A 22,757-nucleotide genomic window follows, 5' to 3' on the forward strand; every position below is an offset into this window, starting at 1 on the left:
TGGCCAGATGCAGTCAGTGAGAACAGGTCTTGGTTTTGGTTGCCGTGCCGACATGATGATACCAGACTCTGACAACAAGACTTCGGGAAGCTGCACACTGTCACAGTAGTTAAGTTAAGTTAACTGAGAAATAGTTCCATAGCTCGTAACTGTCTGTGAAACTGTTTCTGTACAGAACAAACAAGTACAAACAAGTACAAAGAAGGACAGAGCCAGGCTAGCTGTGCTAATAGGATAAATTGTAAAAAAAAAACCAAAAAACTGATGACACTCCCATCAACCCATCAGCTGTAGCAAATGCTAAAAGGCTTAGCTAATTGTGAACACTGTAAACATACCTGCATAGCATGCTAGCATTGTCACAGAGCCGCTAGTCTGTGGCTGTAGAATCTCGTGTGATGATTGTCAGCAAATCCCATAAAAAGGACCAAAACCAAGAATTAATTGATCCCACCAAGTATTGTGTTTGTTTGTTTTGATCTTTTTTTAATGGAATTTGATGACAAAAGGAAAATATATCAGAACGCCAACCTTGTATAATGTGAAACATTTCATGATTGTTGTAAATTCCACGCTGTGCGTCCAGACATGATCTGGGAATGCATGCAGATGTTGAAAATCAGTTTAGTTGTGGTATCATATGAGGTGCTATACTTAGCAGTGGTGTGTAATCCGACCAACAAGCTCCGTTCCCTCATGTCTGCAGCATGTGTGGATGAACCTGAACGCTTGTTTGACCAACATCTGTATTCTAATTGACTGTGACTTTGTGGTTCTGTGTGTGTGTGTGTGTTTGTGTGTGTGTGCCTGTGTGTACTTACAGCGTGCTGTGGGAGCCCATGGGGGACGGCAAGCGTGTGATTTCATTGGCTGATAACCATGCACTACTCTGGGACCTGCAGGAGAGCTCCACACGGGCCACGGTAAGACACACACACACACACACACACACACACACACACACACACACACACACACACACACTGTAAACCACAATACATACATAAACACACACACCATATCACACAATAGCTAACTCATTATTTGATAACCACCATATCATCTTGGTGTTATCAGACGCACACATCCTCTCTCTGCGACAACAACAGAGTGTCCAACTATTCATTCTGTCTCACACACACACACACACACACACACTGTATCTGGGCAGGCTTCTAAGCTGTGGCCACTTTAATATTATTCTGGTCAAGTCTCTCCAATAGTGATAGTAATAGTCTTGTTTAATGAGTAAGAGAAAAGTCATTTACTGAATCTGTTTTCACAGTTTTCACTGAAGTAGTGCTGCCAGTGTGTTTCACATGAAATGCACAGAAACAGCACTACATGGCCAAATGTATGTGTGGACACCGGAACATTATACCCATATATGATAGTTGAACATCTCATTCCAAAACTGTGGACGTTAATATGCTGCTATTAGTGCTTTTCCACCGCAAGAACCTTCCCAGGGGACCAGGAACCTTTTTAGGAGCTCGGGAACTTAAAGTCCCCCTCCACTCAAAAATATGTATGTCCTCCCATTCCTGCAGTTGGATGTTTTAGCTTCACCGCGCAGAACGATGCATGTGGAGAGTTTGACGCAAGAAGGCTGTTCCCACATTCTCTGCGCTCACTGACGGTCTGCTTGTAAGGGGCGGGGCCTACAAGCATGATTTGTGACATCACAAACAGTTTGAATGCCATTCCTGGTCCGATTTGCAACTTATTCAAGTTTGATGTAGAAACTTGAAACCGCCAGAGCACAAACACAAAGCGGAGATTACAGCGAAGTGGGAAACATCTCGTGTGCAGCAGACAAACTTTCGAAATGAACAGGATTTGCATATTCATAGATTCTGGAATTTTTTTTTTGTTAAGGATTTTAATGTGGAAATTATACACACATTATTGTTCCAAGCAGCCCATTTGTTTGTATGTTTTTAATACATGTCTGGGGGGGATCTTTAACCTGCGTTTCAACCAGAAGAAGCAGGGACTGAATTTCGTTCCGGCTACCACAACTTCTGCACAGCTTCAAAATACAAGGAAGTATCGGGCACCACTGGTGTCAACATCAGGTCGAGGGACAGACACTGCTTGTTCTTTATATTAATGTTTGCAACAAAGCTATACTGTCGGCTTCCCGACTAGTTTAAAGGAAGGGTGCAATAAAGGGAGAGACAGAAACCCAACCAGGAGTGCACAAAAGGAACTTTTTAGTTAAGTTAAGTTAAGTTGAGTTCAGTTCCTGTGGTTCCATAGTTCCTGGAGCAGTTTGGTCTGAAAGGGCGACAGCACTCCACTCTTCTAGGAAGGATTTCCACAAGATTTTCTCCCATTCAGCAGCGGTGTTAAGAAGTGAAGTAAAGTAGAAATACCATCGTCTAAAAATACTCCATTGTAAGTAAATGCCCTGAATTAAAAATGTTACTCGATATAGAAGTAGAGGAGTGTTATCAGAAATGTGTACTCAAAGTATCAAAAGTAAAATCACTCATCATGCAGAATGGCTTATTTCAGTGCTATTTTTCATATATTATATTATTATTATTATTATTATTATCACTAATGAATACATATACGCAGCATTTTAATGTTGTAATTCATCAATGTGGAGCCAATCTTAGATACTTTATGTACTACTGGGTAGATTTATGGCAAAGCACTGTATCATTTTTCACAAGCCTATCATCTTAATTTGATAAGTAACCGGTGACCCTAAGCGTCAAATCAATGTGTTGGAGTAAAGAGGGCAAAACGTCCCTCTGAAAAATAGTGGAGTAGAAGTATAAAGTAGTATGAAATCACAATACTCAAGTAAAGCACAAGGAAGTCAAATTTGACTGAAGTACAGTACTTGAGTAAATGTATGTAGTTTACCTTCCACCAACAACATTAGTGAGGGCGGCGTCCTGTCGTGCAAAAATACACATTAAGCTTTTGTTAAAGGCTAGAAATGAAGGGAGCACCATGTAACCGATCAGTACAGTGTCAGTACTTTTGGTCCGCTGGCTCGTAGTTGTGTCCTTCCTAACACAAGGTGAAGAGGCTCTTCACTGTAAATTCCCTGTCTCCAACCCGCCGGCTTTGCAATTAAAATGCCCATTATGTATTTAAAGACTCAAGATAATGGTGTGTGTCATGTGTGCATATGTGTGAGGGAGAAGTATTAGAGTAGTGGTGTGTGTGCATGTGTGTGTGTGTGTGTGTGTGTGTGTTGTCCCATTAGTAGCCATGAGCGAGGGAGAATATAGATGGGTCATTGGTAATTCATGCGCTCGTTGAGGGATCCACATAAAGGGCAGCCAGGTCACACAGCCTTGCGTGCGAGTGCATGTATGTGTGTTCATTTGATCTCCGCTGGCAGTTTGGATTAATGCATGCACACACTTGCCCCCCCCCCCCACCTCTCTCTCTCACTTGCTATGTCACCACTGTGTGTCTGCTGGGGATGTTCCCAGTTGTTTGATTATTGATTATTCGTCCACATTGGCGGCGACGATGAGTTTTTGTTTTGGCTCGTTTCAGCATCGGCCCTGCTTTGCAGAAAGTGCAGTGATTTCAGTTGCTCACCAGGAGGAGCTGTGTGTATTACCGCCAGGCAGCTGGAGAATGTTATGCGGTGTAAATATTGAATTGTGGAGAGAGGTTCGCCGTGTTCCAGGGCCATTTTCAACTTTTGTTTCCTTCAGAACATGGCCTTAGACCCACATTTGGGTCTACTACTCCTGGTGCATGCGGATATTGTCTTCAAGCTAGCGCCGTTCCATCTGTGTTGTGTGTTGACGGTTTCCGGCTTTGTTGGCAAGTTGGAAAAAAGTTTTGCCACTGAAATGTGTTTAATTTCTCACTGAAATGTGTTCAGTGTCTTACTGCATGCACACAGAGCTTTCCCTTTGGGCTACACATATATTATATGCTGTGCATCCCTGAGACTCCCTGATAGCGCATACACATACATTGATGAATTTTATTTAAACATACAAACATATTTCGGATGTCTGGAGTCAAGTGTTGCCTCTACACTGGAATTAACCTTAACGATATAGACATATGTATGTTTACTGGACGTACGTTTGTAATTATGTTATGACTGACTAATCTATGTCTCCAACATAGATCATTTCCATAGCACAGCGATGTCATACTTAACCATCTGAAGCTTCGAGTCCTGTTGTTTTGGGTTTAATGTGAAACATCTGTGCAGGAAGTGTTGGGTCTCAGTGAAGGTTACTGTAAGCTTACCGTAACAGCATGCAAAAGATGGCGAAACCGATAAATGTAAATTTCGCACACAGTTCGATTTTCATCAATCGGCAACATAAATGAATCGACATTAGACGTTAAAGTCCAAAGTAGAGAGAAATGGCTGCCTGAGGCCACATTCTGATCCCAAGCTAATATTCACCTCAGGTTTAACTGGTGGACTGGTGTGTGTGTATGTGTGTGTTTATTCACCACAGCCCGCCAATGCATGAACCTTACAGACGCTGACTGCGCGAGTCCAGAACGTGCCTTTTGCTGGGATTTTGTAAAGAAAAAACAAAACAAAAAACCTTTTTGGAAAAGTGCAAAGTTTTTCGCCCACGTTGAAAGATTTTGCGTATTGTCACCTCGAAGGCGCAAAATTTCAGAACAAAACATCGCGTTCGACGAGCTAAACATGGTGGTGCTGCTACATACAAAGCTAACCTCATGAGGACAAATAGCTCCACCTGGTGGACAATTTCAACCACAACGTGCATGTAAATGACAAACACATTAACGCCTGCCTGCACTTTCTTTACTTTAGTTTTCTACATGCATTTGTTCTGCTTGTAATCACGTCTGTTAGTGTGTGTGTGTGTGTGTGTGTGTGTGTGTGTGTGTGTGTGTGTGTGTGTGTGTGTGTGTGTGTGTGTGTGTGTGTGTGTGTGTGTGTGTGTGTGTGTGTGTGTGTGTGTGTGTGTGTGTGTGTGTGTGTGTGTCCCCTGCGCCGTGACCCCATGGAGGCCGGGGAGGGAGGAGGAGTGACACCGACACTGGACAACACAGCCATTGAATCCCGTATCAGGGGAGGAGGAGGAGAGAGAGAGGTGGAAAGTAATGGTGGGAACGTAGCATAACGAGGAAGGGGGGATGGAGAAAGAGGGAGCGACGGAGGGACTCGGCTGATTGGAAAGATGGAGATTAGTGGGGAGAAAGGGGGAGACGATGTGGATAAGGAAAGAGAGTGGGGCCTTGATGAGAAGAAAGGGAATGGAAAAAGAGGAGAAAGAGCTTGGCAGCCAAGACAAATTCCTCCAGTGCTGATGAGAATGCTAATCTCCTTCCCTCCCTCCCTCTTCCCTCCTTTCATCCCACTCTCCTCTCTCCCGTTCCCTCTATCTGTCAGAGGGTGATGTGTTCATCTCAAGCCGTGTCCAGCTGCAGTGTGGATGTGTCTCTCTCTCTCTCTCTCTCTCTCTCAAGGGCCTGGCCTAGATTAGTGTGTGTGTATGTGTGTGTTGGGGGGGGTGTTTGTGCGAGTGTGTGTATGCATATATAAGAGAGGATCATGTGCATAAGCTTCCCAGTCTGCATTGTTTGAAGGGATATTTGTGTGTTTATGTGTGTGTGTGTGTGTGTGTGTGTGTGTGTGTGTGTGTGCGTGGCTCATCAATTAGACTCGCTGGTGGAATTGAGTGAGAGCATCTCTGCCCGGCTCACAGCACACCCACACACACACCTTGTCCTGCACATCTGCTCACACACAGACACACACACACACACACTCTCTCTCTCTCTCCTTTCTGGAGTCTGGAGAAAGCATGAATGCAAGGCGGTCCGACAGATAGCTTTGCAGTAGTGCTGCTTGTGTCCTAAATGAACGCATCCCCCTTGTGTTGCGTGCGCTGCCCTGTCAGGGCCCCCTAATTTAGTTAGTGCACTAACAAAGCTGGGAACCTGGACCCGTGTCCCTGCGTACATTATTCTGGTATCTCTTGATATATGTCAACAAAACAGTATCGACATATTTTCACAATTTTTGTGTTCCTGTCCAAGATACTTTCGATGACTCGTCCTGCGCTCACGGCCGTACGCATGCATCGAACCCCGCCCGTGATGTAAAGCCCCACTTGACCCCGCCGGCGCGTGGGCCGCGGTAGCTGCCGATGCAGCTTTGCGTCGCTGTGGCCCTGCAGAGAGTCCATGCTCACCAAGTCATGCCTTCACTCAGCCCTGAATAGCCTGTTTTAATCCTCTCAGAATTATACCCCACCCGAACTTACTTTTCTGCCTCCACACAACAGGCCCAGGTTTACGGAGGCACTCTGATTTAATCGTGAAAATTCATGGAGAAGTCATGGAATCTTACACCGATCTGCCCTCCTTGTCTTCGTCGTCCCTCTGTCCTCCTTCCTTTTGTCCTGTCTGCTTCTCTCTCTCGCTCGCTCGCTCTTCCTCCCTCCCTCCCTCCCACCTTGCTGCTCTGCCTCTGTCCTCTCTAGCTGAAATAATGAGAGTGTACCAGGGAGCTGTGCAGTGACGGGGCGATCGATGATCCCTGCTCCAACAGGCAGAGGTGGGAGGGAGGGAGGGAGGGAAAGGGGAGAAGGAGAAAGATGAGTATAACAACCTGCAGATAGTCAGAGAGCAGAGAGAAATGGAGCAGTGCGATGCCGCTTTTTAGAATGTGTTCGACGCATCGCAGTTTAAGGGAACGATAACCCTCTCTAAAGCCGGCCTGCCGAATTAATTGGATTTCATTTTTAAAGTAGCCTGATGAGGTGATATGCTTTATAATTCAAAATGTTTTGACTTAGATTCATTCCACCATTTTTATTGTTGCCCTGTGAAATATTCGCAGCAGGTCTGATGAATATCCAATGACAAGCATGTCGTCTTGCTTGAGAAGCCTTTAATGTTGCAGTCTAACCTGAGAGCTGACACTGCTTTAAGTTTTGGATCCAGTGACATTTTATCAGTAAAATGTTTTGGGTCCCCCCCCCCCCCCCCCCCCCGTTGAAATTCGACTGATTTTCCACCAGCCCAAACGGGCCAGTTTGATTCGGCTTTCAGGACGCGTCAGTCTTAAATCCTCCAAGAGCTCACCTGGGACTCGACAGTCGATCCATAAGTAACTCTGAGCAATCTAGTGTATAGATCCCCACCACGGGACCAAGGAGAGCCAGGGGTCAGTGGATCTGCTGACTGAGCAAGCGGGTCACAGAGGAGACAGGCGCATGCTGTTGCTGGTTCCGGCTGTTTGGGTCCCGCTGTGCCGTGCTGTGCCGTGCTCGGCACGGAGCATACTGATCCATATGTTGGGGCGCGCTGCAGGCACTTATGAAGAGGGATGCATTCATTGTCACAACGTGCAGTATTTATGAAATGCTACAGGTGCAGCGCAGATTCTGGGAAAATTTATATCACCACTGGTGATGGTGGTATGCTTGCATTTCTGAAAAAAAAAAAAATGTACAATAATATCATCACTGCATACTTTCTATCTTAAAGGTCCCATATTATGCTCATTTCCAGCTCTGTATCTTTATTGTGGGACTCCACTAGAGTAGCTTTGCGTGATTCACAGTAAAAAAAAAAAAGAAGTCTTTGTTTATCTTCTCCTGGCCCTTCATGCAGCCCCCCAGTTGTGACATCACAACCTTACGGAAGTCCCAACGGCTTGTTTAAAGGCACAGTGTCTGAATACGGGCTGTGCGTTCTGATGCTTTCACAGTATTTATACAGCACCTAGAGCTGCTTTATAATCAAACCCGACATGGAAATCTCACTTTCTACAATATGGGACCTTTTAACAGGTCATTTAAAGCTGTATTAATTGATATTTTGTGGGAAGCATAACAAGCTGAAAACTGCAATAAGAATCCGATTCAGCGTGGCGTAAATCTGCGGGCAGCTGGTGTGCCAGTAATGCCCAAAATATTTCTACAGAGTCGCACTGAACGATTGTAGTCTCAAGTGCAGCCCGCAGAGAAAATTGCTTTTAATAAGGCCTTAATATGCTGAGTGAGTGCTCTGCGCCGGCTGAACCTGTCACAGATATTTGGATGACATTTACGTCCCCGGCTCGGAGAGATGGTAATGAAGGTGTTGCCGTCCTCTGCAGGTGTCCAGCACTGCCACCCTGGAGGGCAAAGGTCAGCTGAGGTTCACCTCGGGCAAGTGGAGCCCCCACCACAACTGCAGCCAGCTCGCCACAGCGAACGACACGGCCGTACGGGGCTGGGACCTCCGCACCATGAGGTGGGCTACGTACAGTTTTTAACCCTTTTTTTTTTTTCATTTCAAATCCGAGCCCTTTCTGCAAGCCCCTGACACTGATCCTTTAAATGGCCATTATTTAAGGCTCCTCCTCTTCCGCGGTATTGATCATTTTTCTGAAAATCTGAAGAAGTTGAGATACTTGATTTGATGAAACCACGTGTGCGCAGTAATACTACGGCTGCCAGTAAGCCAGCGCCAAAGAAGCAGCATTTTTAAAGGCGGTGCTTGGGCCGCATTTGGGGATTGAACACATGAGGCGTGTTTTCTGTAAGCTTTGCCACTCAGTATTAAGGCAAATTTCCCACATGCACCTGACTTTAAAGCAGCCGGGTGTTTTTCCTCCAGCCCGCATTTAAATCTGACACAAGTGAGTCACGCCAGCGCCATGTGAGTTAACCTCTCGGAGCTTAACTATCTCGCCGCGTGTTTACATGTCATTACAGCATATTTCAGTGCGGTACGCAGAGACGCATTTAATTTGACTCGTCATGCTGAGTGAAAATATTACACGTGAGTTTTGCCACAACTCTCCCCCTAATCCACAGCAGTACTGCACATGTGTTGCATATGTTTAAAAAAAAAACAAAGCTCTGTCATTTATATATTTGCAATTTCAATATTGTGTTATCTAATGGAATCATATTTTTTCATATTATGACTACAGCTGATGTTTTAGTACTTTTTTGGTGCTGACCAAATATTTTAGTTTTTTAGGCTAATGAATAATTTAAAAAAAAATTATATATGGGGCGGGTTTAAGCGCCATTGAGGCATTTTTGTAAACCACCGGCGTAACGTTCTCTGTGGTGTGAAGTTCCTCCCTTCATGACATGTTTTGTTTGCAGTCCCGTGGTTGTCCACGAATCTAATGAAGTGCGAGCTTCTCCTCGGCACATGATGAAGTGCGAGGGCGGTGGCGGCGGCGGCGCAGCACAAATGTTCCTGCTTTGACATGGAGCATGTGTACTACCACACATTAACCTTGTAACTGCAGGTTATCAGCTACCCACCTTACAACCTCTAGTGTGTGTGTGTGTGTGTGTGTATTGTGTGTATTGTGTGTATTGTGTGTGTTCCCCGTGCTTCTGAGGTATGTGATGAGTGAGGTCAGCATGTGCGTACGTGTGGGCTCTGCTAGAGGAATAATAATCGCCTCGCTGTCCATCGCCATGATAACGGCAACGTGCCGAGGAGATTGAGAGGGGTGCCGAGTGAAGGAGAGAGAAACCGGGGGAGGGGGGGGGGGGGGGGGTATATTTACAAGATGTGTATCACAGGCCCAGATAAGATAGTTGAATCATTGATATCACTCCCGTCAGCCCCATAACAAATTATAGAGTTCCTGCACGCTCCGTTTTTGGCCGTTCTTCTCCTGCTGTGCTATTTTGAAAGATGCAACTGTGCTGATTTGGCCGTCGGCACAAAGGGAAGGGGGGGGGGGGGGGCAGCAGCACAGGGCTTGTTAGCAGAGACCACAGTCTCATCTCTGATATCACAGTGCACTGAAAGATATCTCGTGCTTTGTATTTTATACACATTCCCCTAAAACTGAGCTGCTGTCTCCGGAAACTGAAGAGGTCGCCGCTAAAATGTAAAAATACAGTTCTAGTGAGCTTTGAACATTTTTTTTTGATCTGCATAGCCGGAGTTTGTAATGACTGGTCGAGCAATGGCACGCTGCTGTTGGGGGGGGGGGGGGGGGGGGGGTACATTAAGAGTAAGAGTACATTTACGTTCAAGGAATAACTGAATGTTTAAGTGGTGGTTGTGTATTTGTATTTACAGTAACTCTAATACTGGGGAATGTGAGGAAATAATAACTTTCTATATAACTTTATAACTGCTTTACAGATATATATATATATATATATATATACATAAACAGAAAAAAAAGATAAAGACAAGCAGATAATGCTGACAGTCGTCAGTAGTATAGTTTACGAAAGTAAATATATAGAGCTGAAACAGTTCGACTATGAATCCAATAATCAGCCTCCATTTTGATTAATTGATTAATAATGATCAATTAGGCCGAAATGACCACCATTTTCTGCCTCCAGCTTCTCAACGTGACCATTGGTCACTTCTCTTAGTTTTCTCTGATAGTAAAGTGACCCTCTTTTGGGGTTTCGGGTTGTTGGTCACACAAAACAAGCCATTTGAATATGTCATCTTGCGTTCTGGGAAATTATGATTTTCTTCTGGTTTTTACCATTTTCTGACAACCATTAATCGATCCATTGAGGAAAATACTCGGCAGGTGAATCAACAACGGATATAATCGTTAAGTTTCCCTAAAAGCCTTAAAACAAACCAAAAAAAAGCTTGACATGTGACAAGTAAAATGTAATGAGACAAACCAAACCTTTGAATAGCCTCAGGTGAGATAAACCATATGATGTATGACAATAGGTCTGCGGGGTTTGGAGTTGGAGTGATGAACTGAATGAATCCCTGTAGCCTTCTTTAGTCCTCCGATCCACAGTTTCAGACAGACAGACAACAACCAAGGACATGGTGTGTGTGTGTGTGTGTGTGTGTGTGTGTGTGTGTGTGTGTGTGTGTGTGTGTGTGTGTGTGTGTGTGTGTGTGTGTGTGTGTGTGTGTGTGTGTGTGTGTGTGTGTGTGTGTGTGTGTGTGTGTGTGTGTGTGTGTGTGTTCATGCGTGCGCATCCGTGCGCAAGTGTGAAGTGGTTGTTAGTGGAGAGCTTGCAAGTGTGAATGAGCGGTGAGTCACGTTTGTGTGTGTGTGTGTGTGTGTGTGTGTGTGTGTGTGTGTGTGTGTGTGTGTGTGTGTCTGTTTGAGTAAGTGACTTGCATGTGGACAAGTGACTGTGTGCTCGCCTGTGTTTGCTCTTTGCTATGTGTACCTTTCTGCTTTTGTGTGAGTGGTGTTGCGTGCTCATGCCGCTACACAAACGCAGCCTGCTTGTAGGTTTGTGTGTGTGTGTTTGTGTGTGTGTGTGTGTGATTTTGTGTGTCCAGTTGGCGTGGCAGCTGTGTGATGGCAGCCTCTCAGCACGCTCCACTGCCTCCTCAAATGACCTCTGAGGTGTCCCCCTCACATCCACACACACACACACACACACACACACACACACACAAAGGCACACACAAAGACACACATGAAAGTACCCAAACACAGCAGACACACTCTCTCTCTCTTCTTCTTCTTCTTCTTCTTCTCCTCTTCTCTTCTTCTTCTCTTCTCTTCCCAACACACACACACACACACACACACACACACACACACACACACACACACACACACACACACACACACACAGAGTCCCGGGGCTTGTCACCCACGCTGCCAGGCCAATCACGGCCGCCCTGCTCTGAAATAAGGACAGGGAGAACAGCCCAGCAGTAGCAGCCGCCTCTAGTTAGTTATCTAACACCCTGGAGAGGAGCACGGTATCTACAGCACCCCGTCTCCCAGACACACAGTGCTGTAAAAAAAAAAAAAAAAACCCAAAAAAAAGCCCCACAATGATAACACTGCTCATAAAACATATATGGATCCTGTTCTAGTTTGTACTGATGTAATATGCAGCATTATGTAAATTATGGAATACTCCCCTCCGATATTGGAGACAGAAAGCAGTGTTTAATGGAAAATTCTTACACATTTTCACTCAGCCTGTCTTTTTCATTGTACCTTCTTTTTTTTGGGGGGGGGCTCTGAATACATTATTCAGAGCCTAGTTCCTGTTAGACAGTGCAGGGCTGCTGTTGTGATTTTTTTTTGTTTTTTTTAGGCGAGGTCTTTTCCATGAATGCATGTTTTAAAGGTCAAATTTCACGTGCGCCATAGGTCATCAGGAGGATTCTGAAGAGTCTCCTTGATGAGAAATGTGTGCCAACAATTTTTTTTTTGTGGGGGGGGGGGCGTTTAAGGAATATGGTGGCTGTGGCAAATACACGGATTTGATAGTGACTAAATATACAGCAGTTCAATGTGATTGTAGCTCATGGTGGCTAATTCTAGATAATGTCAGCAAAGATACAGCCGCATACTTGATATTACGGACTCCTTTATATAATGTTCAACGTTGTCGGAAATGTGTAAATTCAAATTGTGTGTGTGTGCTTTGGATAAAAGCACTATATAAATGCAGCCATTTTTCATTTAGAGCATTTTTTCTTTTAATTGCATGTGGTTATACAGGTGTACCTAATAAAGTGGTCACTGAGTGTATGTTCTTATGAATAGATATTCAGGTGCAAATTGGCAGCCTATAGGCAGTGCAGTTTGACCATTTTCGTGATTTATAAACTTGGACAGATTTGGTCTGCCACAGACATATTTATGGCTATAGATAATAAGCAGGCCAAGTCTAAGTAGCCTTCACAAGTAAATCTACTTGCCACAATTGACCAGGCTGCTATCAGAGTGGCTCTTCCTACATGCAGGGCTTTCGCCTCTCGTCCTTTCGTGGAACAAAGCGTTATTGTCTTAAATTCACGTGGCAACATTTTCTTGAGAAAATGCGGTTTGTTTAGTCCTCTTTTAAAAATGTGTCATTTCATCTTCGCTGCAGTTGCAGAAATGATCTTCAGCTGTGGAGTGGTGTAGTTTTGTCTGCCTACAAAAAACATTTGAGCCCGTCAAGAAATTGAGGACAGGAATAAGTTTGAAGTCAGGAAATGGTCAATTCTAGTTCAGGCTGTCTATGCAAGCATGGACACCTACGTGTATATTTGTACTCTACAAATGTCTTTGTAGGGAAGTGCTAAAAAAAAACAGTGTTGTGTTAGTTTGTGGAGAACCAACTGTGTGGCATTCCTGGCACACTGGGGTGCTTTGAGCCTTTGAATAATATTAGGCTAGCTAACAGGCATGTAGTACTAGCCACTGGGCATACAGCTGTGTGCGTGTGTGTGTGTGTGTGTGTGAGCGAGAGAGAGAGAAAAGGGTGGGGGGGTGGGGGGGCATGCCTGTCACTGGAGATGCTCTTACACTGCATCTCCCCTGAATTCCCTCTTGGACCGACAGTCCACAGCGAGGGGCAACACACACACACACACACACACACACACACACACACACACACACATTGTGCTGTGCAATAGCTGTCAAGCCTGCGGCCATACCATGCACTGCAGGGTGCATACTGAAAAGCAGTGCAGCGCTGCAGTGAAGCATGGACTCTCTACACCTCCCTTGTGGTGTGTATTTGTGTGTGTGTGTGTGTGTGTGAGTGTGTGAGTGTGAGCTAGAGAGAGAGAGAGGGAGCGCAATGAGCAGATATGGAAAGAGAGAGAGAGTGTAAAAGAAGGTGAAATGATTGATAGCGCTGCTATTTGCTCCCTCACAGTCCAGGTTAAAAGCCCAGCCGTCTGTCGGCGCAAAGACAACACCAGAACTCCTCATCCAGACAGGCAACACAAGCACCTGTTAAGCGCCGCGCGCCTCCTGACCAATAACAGCCTTTTTCATTCCACCCATTCAACAGATTTGGCAGAGCTCCGACGTGCCATAATGATAGGGTACCCAAGGTAAACCGTTACTCAAAAGCCTTTTCCATCATATTTTTATTCACATATTCAAATATAGCAGCGTTATGCAAAGAGCGTCGCCTATTAGGAGCATCGTATTTCACACTCTAACACGAGCCATTATGCAAAAGACGTCGGCTGGTTTTTGAAATAGTGGTATCCCATATGCCGCTGTTGATTTGAGGGTGACCTTTTGAACCCGCCCACTGTCAAATCGATCATCTGTAACCTTTTCATGTGCTCCAAGTACCCCCCCACACACACAGTGTACATGAAGCAGACATCGTACTTGAACTCTCATAATGGTGTATTCATGACCTTATGCAGACCTTGAAATTTAAGAATAAAAATGAACCAAAATGCCTTTTTGGTTTGTGACACCAGCCCCGCCACCCCTCTTAGTTACTGTTGCTACGCCTGTCAAGCTTCTCCGCTCTCGGCTCACGGCTCACACGCAGGTTTACCACTAAATAGTCCTTGGTTTCAGACAAAGGGACACAAAAGCAGGCTTCTCATTTCTCAGTTTAGTCCATTTTTGCCTGCTGAGAGCTAAGCTAAGCTAACATTAGCTCCATTGAAAACGCAGTCTCCGGCGGATTTCTTTTAAATGCTTCCAGCCGCCTCATGTAAAAGGGGGTCTTGTATATATATATATATATATATATATGTATTTGGTGGCAGCATGCATAATATTGTGCTGAAATACTGTGGTTAAAACAAACAATGAAAGACTTAGAAGCAGCATTGTTGTTATGTTGCGGTGTAGAGCTAGTTAACCCTAGCATTAGCAAGTCAGTTATTTCCTTCCAACATAACCCTGTTCCAACATTTTTCCGATGAAGATGGATACATTGTGACTCGTGATGGTGTGATTACTACAGTATTATTGACAAGTGAGCACTTCATGCTAACCATCAAGATCTCCCCAATCATTTAGCTTGATGTAAAGACCCCTTACTTTTATGCATGGGCAGAACCCCCCCCCCCCCCCCCCCCCTTCTTCTTCTCCCCCTCCCTCTACCTGCCTGCCCACCCGCCTCTCTTTCTCCCATCTTTCTTTCTCTGCCAGCTCCATCTCAAAGCCAGGCTTTAATTTTGATCAGCGATGAAATGATTGCTCTCCTCTTTCGATTTTTCTTTTCTCCCCCCCTCCCTCCCCACAGCAGTTGTCATAGAAACAGAGACGTGTGTGTGTGTGTGTGTGTGTGTGTGAGTGTGTGACTGTGAGTTCCAGTCGATCCCCTCAGCAGAGAGATTTATCACCCAGACTAAGCCAGGAGGGTGTGTGTAAGAGTGTGTGTGTGTGTGTGTGTGTGTGTGTGATGGCCAAATGTGTGCTTGTCTGTCTACCTTTTGTAGCTCCCCTCTTACCTTCTTCTGTATTTACACACATAACAGTATTTGAGGGAGTGTGTTTTCCCAGTTTTATGTTTTTATCTGTGAGCGCCTAACAGTGTGTGTAATAGGTCCCCTGTCCCCTCATCAACCCCCCCCCCCCCCCATCACACGCACTCACACACTCTCAGGCTAGCTGGCTGGATGACTCGAGATTGAGTGTGTTTGGTGGCTTAGGCCGGCCACAACTATAATCCTCCGCACTCGTACAAATACAAACACACACTCGCACACATACAAAGAGTCCCAGGTCCCCTCCGCTATTAGCCAGGGCCGAGGGAGTTTATGCGCGAGTATGTGTGTCCGCGTGTGTGTGTGCGTGCGTGCGTGCGTGGAGGGGGGATTGCTCAGAGACACCAGAGAGGGAACGAACGAAACTAACCTAATTTCCTGCTCCATTTCCTTTTTCACGCGGCGGGCGCGTCCCATTCCATGGCGGGCCGGGTTTAACACCAGCCACCCTACGGCCCCCGGGGTCACGCCTTCTACCTCGGAGCCACACACAGGAGAGGGGCGGGGGTGGGGGCACTGTAAATAAATCATGTGCTCCAGCTCAAACTTACACATTAAAATTGCTATTCTGGGTGAAATTGAAGTTCACCAAAAGTTCCAAGTCGACTCGGATTAGAAACTCTGGTGGTTGATAAGTGCCTCTTTCAAATATTTAGATATATTAGTATATATAAGTATTCATTCTTATCGGTGACCTATCTTCCTTAAGATCATGCTCCATGAATGAATAAGAGCTCCATACAGCATGTTAATGCGTAGGAAGGTGCGACTGAACTGCTCAGCTGTCAACCGAATGCACGTTGAGAGATGTGGGTAAAATCCTTTATCATGGTTCATGGAGCTTTTTGTATGGCATTGCTAATTTCAAAATAAGAGTTAGGAGAGGCGGCGCTTTTGTTAGTTAGTGTTTTGTCAATATGGAACCGGATCCAAAAGCTATCAAAAAGCCAAAACATTTCTATTTGTGCTTTAGTGAAACCACGGTCAAAGCAAACCTCTGACGGCAGACAAATGTGTATCTCCTCGCAGTGTACGCCGTCACGTCGCCCAGCCCTTAATACAGCTAAGACGAACTTGCATTTGGAAACCCTGCTTGTGGAACACACTCGAGCTCTCACTAAACCTTGATAGAAAACGGTCCGACGTCAATCAAATAATGACTTTGGTACACTAACGCCATATTGAAATCAAGAGAACTCCCCAAATGCGCAATATTCCTGAGCATCACTGACCTCAGATTATATCTGTGTTTTTTTTTTTTTTTTTTTTTGTCAGCTGTGCACAGCTCCTGCTCATGTGTGCGAATATCCAGATGACAAAACCAACGCCTTATAACCAGGGTGGGAGGGATTTTTTTTCGACAGGGATCAAAGTTTATGCAGATACATGCTAATGAGTGCAAACCAGATATCAATTCACGTACACTCATTTGTACACACAAAACATTTACATGCGCGCTCAATCTATGCTCCGCGAAGAATGTGTGTTTCCAGTGGAAGCCCTTACTTGTTATTTTCTGTCAGGCTCCATATGCTAACGCCGGCGCCGCAGTCCAGTGGCAGCGACAGCACATACAAATACACACACACACACACACACACACACACACACACACACACACACACACACACACACACACACACACACCGCCGAGTCACACACAGTCCCTGAGTTGTCTCGGCCAAATTGAAGCCCAGCGGTCCGCCCCAGGTCATTCTCATCGTTACCGCCCTTATTTTAATGGGATTTTTAATTAGCATGTTAATTGCCTAACTCGATCAGCAGGGTGACTAGCTAGCTGGCTAGCTGCGGCTGGCATCCAGCTGGGCCGCAACACGGAGGCTCTCCACTCCGCTGAGCAAAAGCGTGCCAAGCCGAGCCTTGCTAGGCTAGCCTGGAGAGGAAATGGTGCCGGAGAAAACGAGTAGACATTTTCCACAGTCTCATCTCGCAGTAATGGTGGAGGCAGAGCTCTAGCTCCAATTAATTACCAGTTTATTCGAATGGGTTTCCATTCTCTGACCCCCACTTCATTTACTGCTTTCTTCTATTTAGAAAACAGTATCAGGAGCTTACGAAGACGGCTTACTACAGAACATTAATATATACCTATACCAAAAAAAAAAAGGTAAAATTCACATTCACTTTCATTTGTCTCCTTGAAATCCTCGTGTTTCTGATGGTGTGCCTGGTCTGCATTTTTTTGCTGGCCAAAAGGTCGCAGTTTTATTGAATTCATGCATTGCGTCTGATCAATGCAGTTTTACATCCATTAAAAAAAAATATATATATACAGACCTCCTAACTGTCGTCGGGGGCAAGTATCTGTGCATTTCAGTGAAAATGCGTTCTGTCTGTCTGTCTGTATCTCTGCCACCACAATAATGGCAACCCGCACGTCAGCCGTAATATTGGCCCATACAAACAGTTGGGAAAAAAAGTTGCCTGTTCACTCGTCCAATATTAGATTCTAACACATAATTCAAATTGTTTTCATGTTAATGACAAAAACATACCATTTGTCTCTATCTTGCCAGATGTTCAGATTTCTGTACCAGTTGGTCAGTACTTTTGTCTGTTTATTGTAGGTGGTGTGCTGCTGTTTTATCTGAGTTGTTTTTTTGTTTTTTTTTCTCCTGATAACGAGGCTAATGAGATCAGAGTTTGTGTGCCAGAAAAACAAAACAAAAAGCGCTGAAAGAGGTTAAAGCGCTCTGTAGAAGCTGAGGCAAACTGCATTTGGGTGATAATTCTCTGTGGGTTTGTCACTGTGAGCGACACCTTTTCGCATTACCCGTAGTCATTCAAGCCATTGCTAGGATAAAAAGTATTACAAGCGCCGTGAGGGAGAAGTTGATTTGTTGACGGTGACCGTTACTATAGCTGAATTTGGAGCCTTGAAGCCATGGCAACATGTAAAGAAAAGTCATAAGGTCAGGAGAGTAAGCAAATAAAAGAGGAAGCAATAGTGTATATATATATATATATATATATATATATATATATATATATATTTAAGGAGGGACGATGAGGTGAGCCGAGGGAATCGTACAGGGGCCAGAAAGATGGAGAGAGACACAAGGCGTAGGGCCCCTCTCTTCCTCTGCCATGTCACTCTGTTAACTTCACTCCAGGAGGAACTCAAGGCTGTGCGGTTATGAGGCTCGCCTTTTATAATTTACCACCGCCGGTGTCGGCTTCTTTTATTGAGCCTGGCCTTCGCTGACAGACACAGACACAGAGGAGGCTTTGATTTAGCCTGAGAATGTTCTGGCTTGTGTGTGGACCCTGTGAATCATTCTCACTCTCTCTCATATCTCCTTTTGTTGTTCTGTCATATCCTCTCTCTCTCTCTCTCTCTCTCTCTCTCTCTCTCTCTCTCTCTCTCTCTCTCTCTCTCTCTCTCTCTCTCTCTCCCATACCTCTCTCTCTCTCTCCCATACCTCTCTCTTATCATTCCTCTCCCCGGCTGCTTCCTCTCATTCTTATCCCTCCATCCTAATTCTTTTCCATCTGCCTCTCCTCTCATCTGTCTTCCCCTGCTCCTGTTTTCTCCCTTCCTTCTAATCACCTCTCTCCCTGCCCCCATCTCTCCCCCACCCCCCCCCAGTCAGATCTACTGTATCGAGAATGCCCATGGCCAGCTGGTGCGTGACCTGGACTTCAACCCCAACCGCCAGTACTACCTGGCCAGCTGCGGAGACGACTGCAAGGTCAAGTTCTGGGACGTCCGTAATGTCCAGGAGCCCGTCAAGACCCTGGAGGAGCACTCACACTGGTGGGTGGATTGGTCGGGGTGGGGGGGTGGGGGGGGGCTACTGTCCTTGAACCAGAGGGCCCCGAGTTCAACTTCCCATGTTAGAAAGCATCCGTCCCGCTCAAGTGACTCTTCAGGCCACAGTAAATCAGAACCTGCTCTCAGCCCCCCATGTTTGGGCGGCAAACAGACAATTTTAGTACATGGATTTATGAAGTATGACATTGTTGAATCGAGCCAATTAGTCTGTGGGCAGCACATGTTTTTGAAGGCCGATGTCAGTGAACATTCTGATTCTCAGTTCACCCACCACTGCAGCATTAGTTCACCCTTTGAAGATGTTACTGCTTTCCAAGAAGTAACAGAGTTCCAGGTTCCGAATCGTCCTTTTTTTGGGGTCTTACAAACTAAAATGTAATATTGTACTACTATTGTCATACAGTTTTTGAAGTTTTTGTTGCACCTCTCTTTAAATGCACCCATAGAGCTGTAAAAAATTAACATTTTTTTACAGCTCTATCTATGAATTAGAAGATCTGACTTATCTCCAGCTCACCATATGCAATGCAGTTTACTGTATTTGCTGCCTTCCATAAATTTTCAATGAAACATTTCAAGATTATGGGACCCCCCCCCCCCCCCCCCCCCATCACATTTCCCTCCATTCAGAGAAATCTCAGATACCTCCAAATAAAACACACAAAAGAGAGATAAAACTTGTTGTAATTTGGGTGTACCAAGTGGGACATGAGGTAGTAAATGCCTCGTTTTGATTATAGAAGGATTTTTAGAGTTTGCCATATAAATCTACCAGGACTATCAACATTCATGGAATAGTTTCTTCTTTAAAGAGACACTCCCCCCCCCCTTTTTTCCCCCCACAGCTCACTGAACTTGAAGAGAAAATGACCAGAATAGGTGAAAAAGTAATCTATCATTTCATGTCATTTCAGGGGGTATTTGGCATAATTATACTTTTACGCAGCTTCAGAGTGTAATTCAGGCACGTTCAGGAAAACTCACAAACAATAATGATGAACATGATGATAACTCCTTCGCTCCACTGTTGATTTGTTTCTGGTTTTATTAATGGCTTTATCTCCAAACTAATGAAATGCCCTAACTACTGCCGGTGCAATAAAAGGCAGTAATACACTAATTACTAATTAAATAGGCAGCTACTCGTTTTGTCAGTAAGGACTGAATCGCTGTGGGTCCAATGGCGCCCAGTCCTGCTCTAGGTTGTCTTCTGTGAAGCTTCAGGCGGTGCCAAGAGCTGAACATAGTGTACTGCAGAAGTGCGTGTGCGTGTGCGTGTGCGTGTGTGTGTGTGTGTGTGTGTGTGTGTGTGTGTGTGTGTGTGTGTGTGTGTGTGTGTGTGTGTGTGTGTGTGTGTGTGTGTGTGTGCATAGGAGACACTCTCTCCTGTGTGAGCTGAATAGATGATCAGTGCGTCTGCAAGCCAAACTGGGCTACTGCTGCAGCACACCAATCCTCACCTGATAAAGGCAGAGAGACACACACACACACACACACACACATAGAGGCACATAGAGGCACATACACAAGCATATGCACACGTGTATGCCTTTGTGCACGTGCATACACGCGCGCTAGAGCGGGCGTTATCTCCAAAAGAAAGATAGACTCTGCAAACATATCTATAACTACAGATAGCTGCAGATGGGATCTCTTTAGATATTAGATGTGTGTGTGTGTGTGTGTGTGTGTGTGTGTGTGTGTGTGTGTGTGTGCGTGTGTGCGTGCGCCATCTAATCTGTGTTTTTGCAAGGGCTCTCTTTTTATCTCTGTGTGCGGCTACATGCATTCCTATAATGCGTATGCACATATCTGCGTGTTTGTCCTGTGTGTGCACTCATCTTCAGTGTGACGCATCTATGTGTGGGTGTTTGCCTGAGTTTGTGTGTGTGTGTGTGTGTGTGTTTTTTTGTCGCGCGCGCTCCTTTTTTCTCGCAGCGCTGCCAGGATGCTAATACCCCCAGCAGCCTCAGGGGGTATTAGGGACTATTTTTTAGAAGGGAAGCGGATTAGGGGAGCGCGGGGGAACAGCGTGGCCGAGGCTGATTTCCTGTCAACAGCCTCGGTTATCCCTCAATCCCTCCCTGTGAGGGAACCGGGACCGCACTCTGAGCTGTGCCCCGGGCTCAGAGAGAGAGAGAGAGAGAGAGAGAGAGAGAGAGACACAAAGAGAGAAAGAGGATGAAAAAGAGCAAGAGAGGGAGAGACAGTGTTGACAGTCTGAGACACAGAGAGAGAGAGAGAGAGAGAGAGAGAGGAAAGGTTGAACTGGAAAACTAGTGAAACTGAGCGACAAATAAAAATCAGGATCAGGGAGTTTATGATTAATAATCATCAACCCATGTGGACTAAGCGGAAATAGAGACCGCAAGGTACCAAATCCCCGTTATTGGCACCTGAATGCACATCCAGACAGGCACGTTTTGCTGTGGAATCCCTCTGCGAGAACACTGCATTTTCTGCATGATTTGTGTGGGCATGAGCGTGTGAAAAAGAGATAGACAGACAGGTTCTCTGCACGACTCTGTGTGTGTGTGTGTGTGTGTGTGTGTGTGTGTGTGTGTGTGTGTGTGTGTGTGTGTGTGTGTGTGTGTGTGTGTGCGTGCGTGCGTTTCAGCATGTGTGGTCTGCCCGTACATACAGACTCAACATATATATGCGAGTGGTTTTACACACACACACACACACACACACGCCACACTGCCAGTTTCCTCACCCACATGGAGCTTCGCGTGGTGCAACGCAAAAATTCGCTGCATCTTCCGTTCCACGTTGCTGCACTGTCAAATGCCGAACGCACGTCTGGTTGGTAACGCGCACGTTTTTGTTTTGTTTTTTTGTCCCAGGGTGTGGAGCGTCCGCTACAACCACAGCCACGACCAGCTGGTGTTGACGGCCAGCAGCGACAGCCGCCTCATCCTCTCCAATATGGTGTCCATCTCCTCGGAGCCGTTCGGCCACTTGGTGGACGACGAGGAGCTCAGCGAGGGGGAGGACAACCACCAGGAGGACAAGTAAGAGCACCTCGGGCTAGTGGGAGAAGGAAGAGCCTCCAGTAATCTAAAAGTCCTCTATCAGTTACGGCCAGAGCTACAAAAATGCTACCAAAGTTTCTTTAAGTAAAGTTGACACATTAACTAGTTGGATATTCATAGGACTTTACCGGCAGTGCTGCTATAAATGCAGTGTCGCGTTTTCTTGAGGACAATGCTGGATAAAAGGTCACGGGGGGGGGGGTCGTCAAAATTCCTCCCCTTAGAGTGCATTCCGTCTATTAGATCATGAGAATTCTTTAGAGCTGTTAATAGCTATCGATCAGTCTGTCTGATTGTTATTTAAGTAATTCCTTTATTTATTTATTTTAGTCTATAAAATGTTAAAAGCTAGATCCGGAACACGTCTGCGAAGCCTCTCCTTCATCCAGGCCGCGGTGTGTCCGCTCGACCCAGCACTTAATTATATAATAAATAATGATACAGTATTGAAATAATTCGTTGATGATTAAAATTGCTGTCAGTTCATTTTCTTTCCTTTCACAGCGCTAGTTATCTCAATTGAAATTCCTGATAGGGAGCTAGCCGAAAGCTAACGTTAGGGTGACCAAACTCATAGTGAGATAATAAACGTAATAATAATGGTCGTACGTTTCCTGGCAGCGGCCCCCGGTCGAAAGCAGGGATCAGCGGGAACGGTTGGAGGTTTGTGTCCCGCGGCTGTTAAGGACTGTGACTGCTGTCAAAACTCTTCTGGAGTCTTCCTCTATAGGATTTCAGAATTGCAAGGGTATCGCCTGTGATGGTTA

General features: G+C 45.4%; 1 protein-coding gene across 2 annotated transcripts in view; it reads left to right on the forward strand.

The window, feature by feature from the left end:
* Positions 1-22,757, forward strand: part of eipr1 (EARP complex and GARP complex interacting protein 1) — a 41,962-nt gene that overhangs the window by 16,196 nt on the left and 3,009 nt on the right. For both annotated transcript variants that reach the window (XM_070920447.1, XM_070920448.1), the window contains exons 5-8: positions 824-923; positions 8,093-8,229; positions 18,770-18,937; positions 21,802-21,969. In XM_070920447.1, the coding sequence (XP_070776548.1) occupies positions 824-923; positions 8,093-8,229; positions 18,770-18,937; positions 21,802-21,969 (573 nt within the window). The remainder of the gene's footprint in view (positions 1-823; positions 924-8,092; positions 8,230-18,769; positions 18,938-21,801; positions 21,970-22,757) is intronic.

The sequence above is a fragment of the Enoplosus armatus genome, chromosome 15 (genome assembly GCF_043641665.1).
Source record: "Enoplosus armatus isolate fEnoArm2 chromosome 15, fEnoArm2.hap1, whole genome shotgun sequence".
In the NCBI taxonomy this organism is placed as follows: domain Eukaryota; kingdom Metazoa; phylum Chordata; class Actinopteri; order Centrarchiformes; family Enoplosidae; genus Enoplosus; species Enoplosus armatus.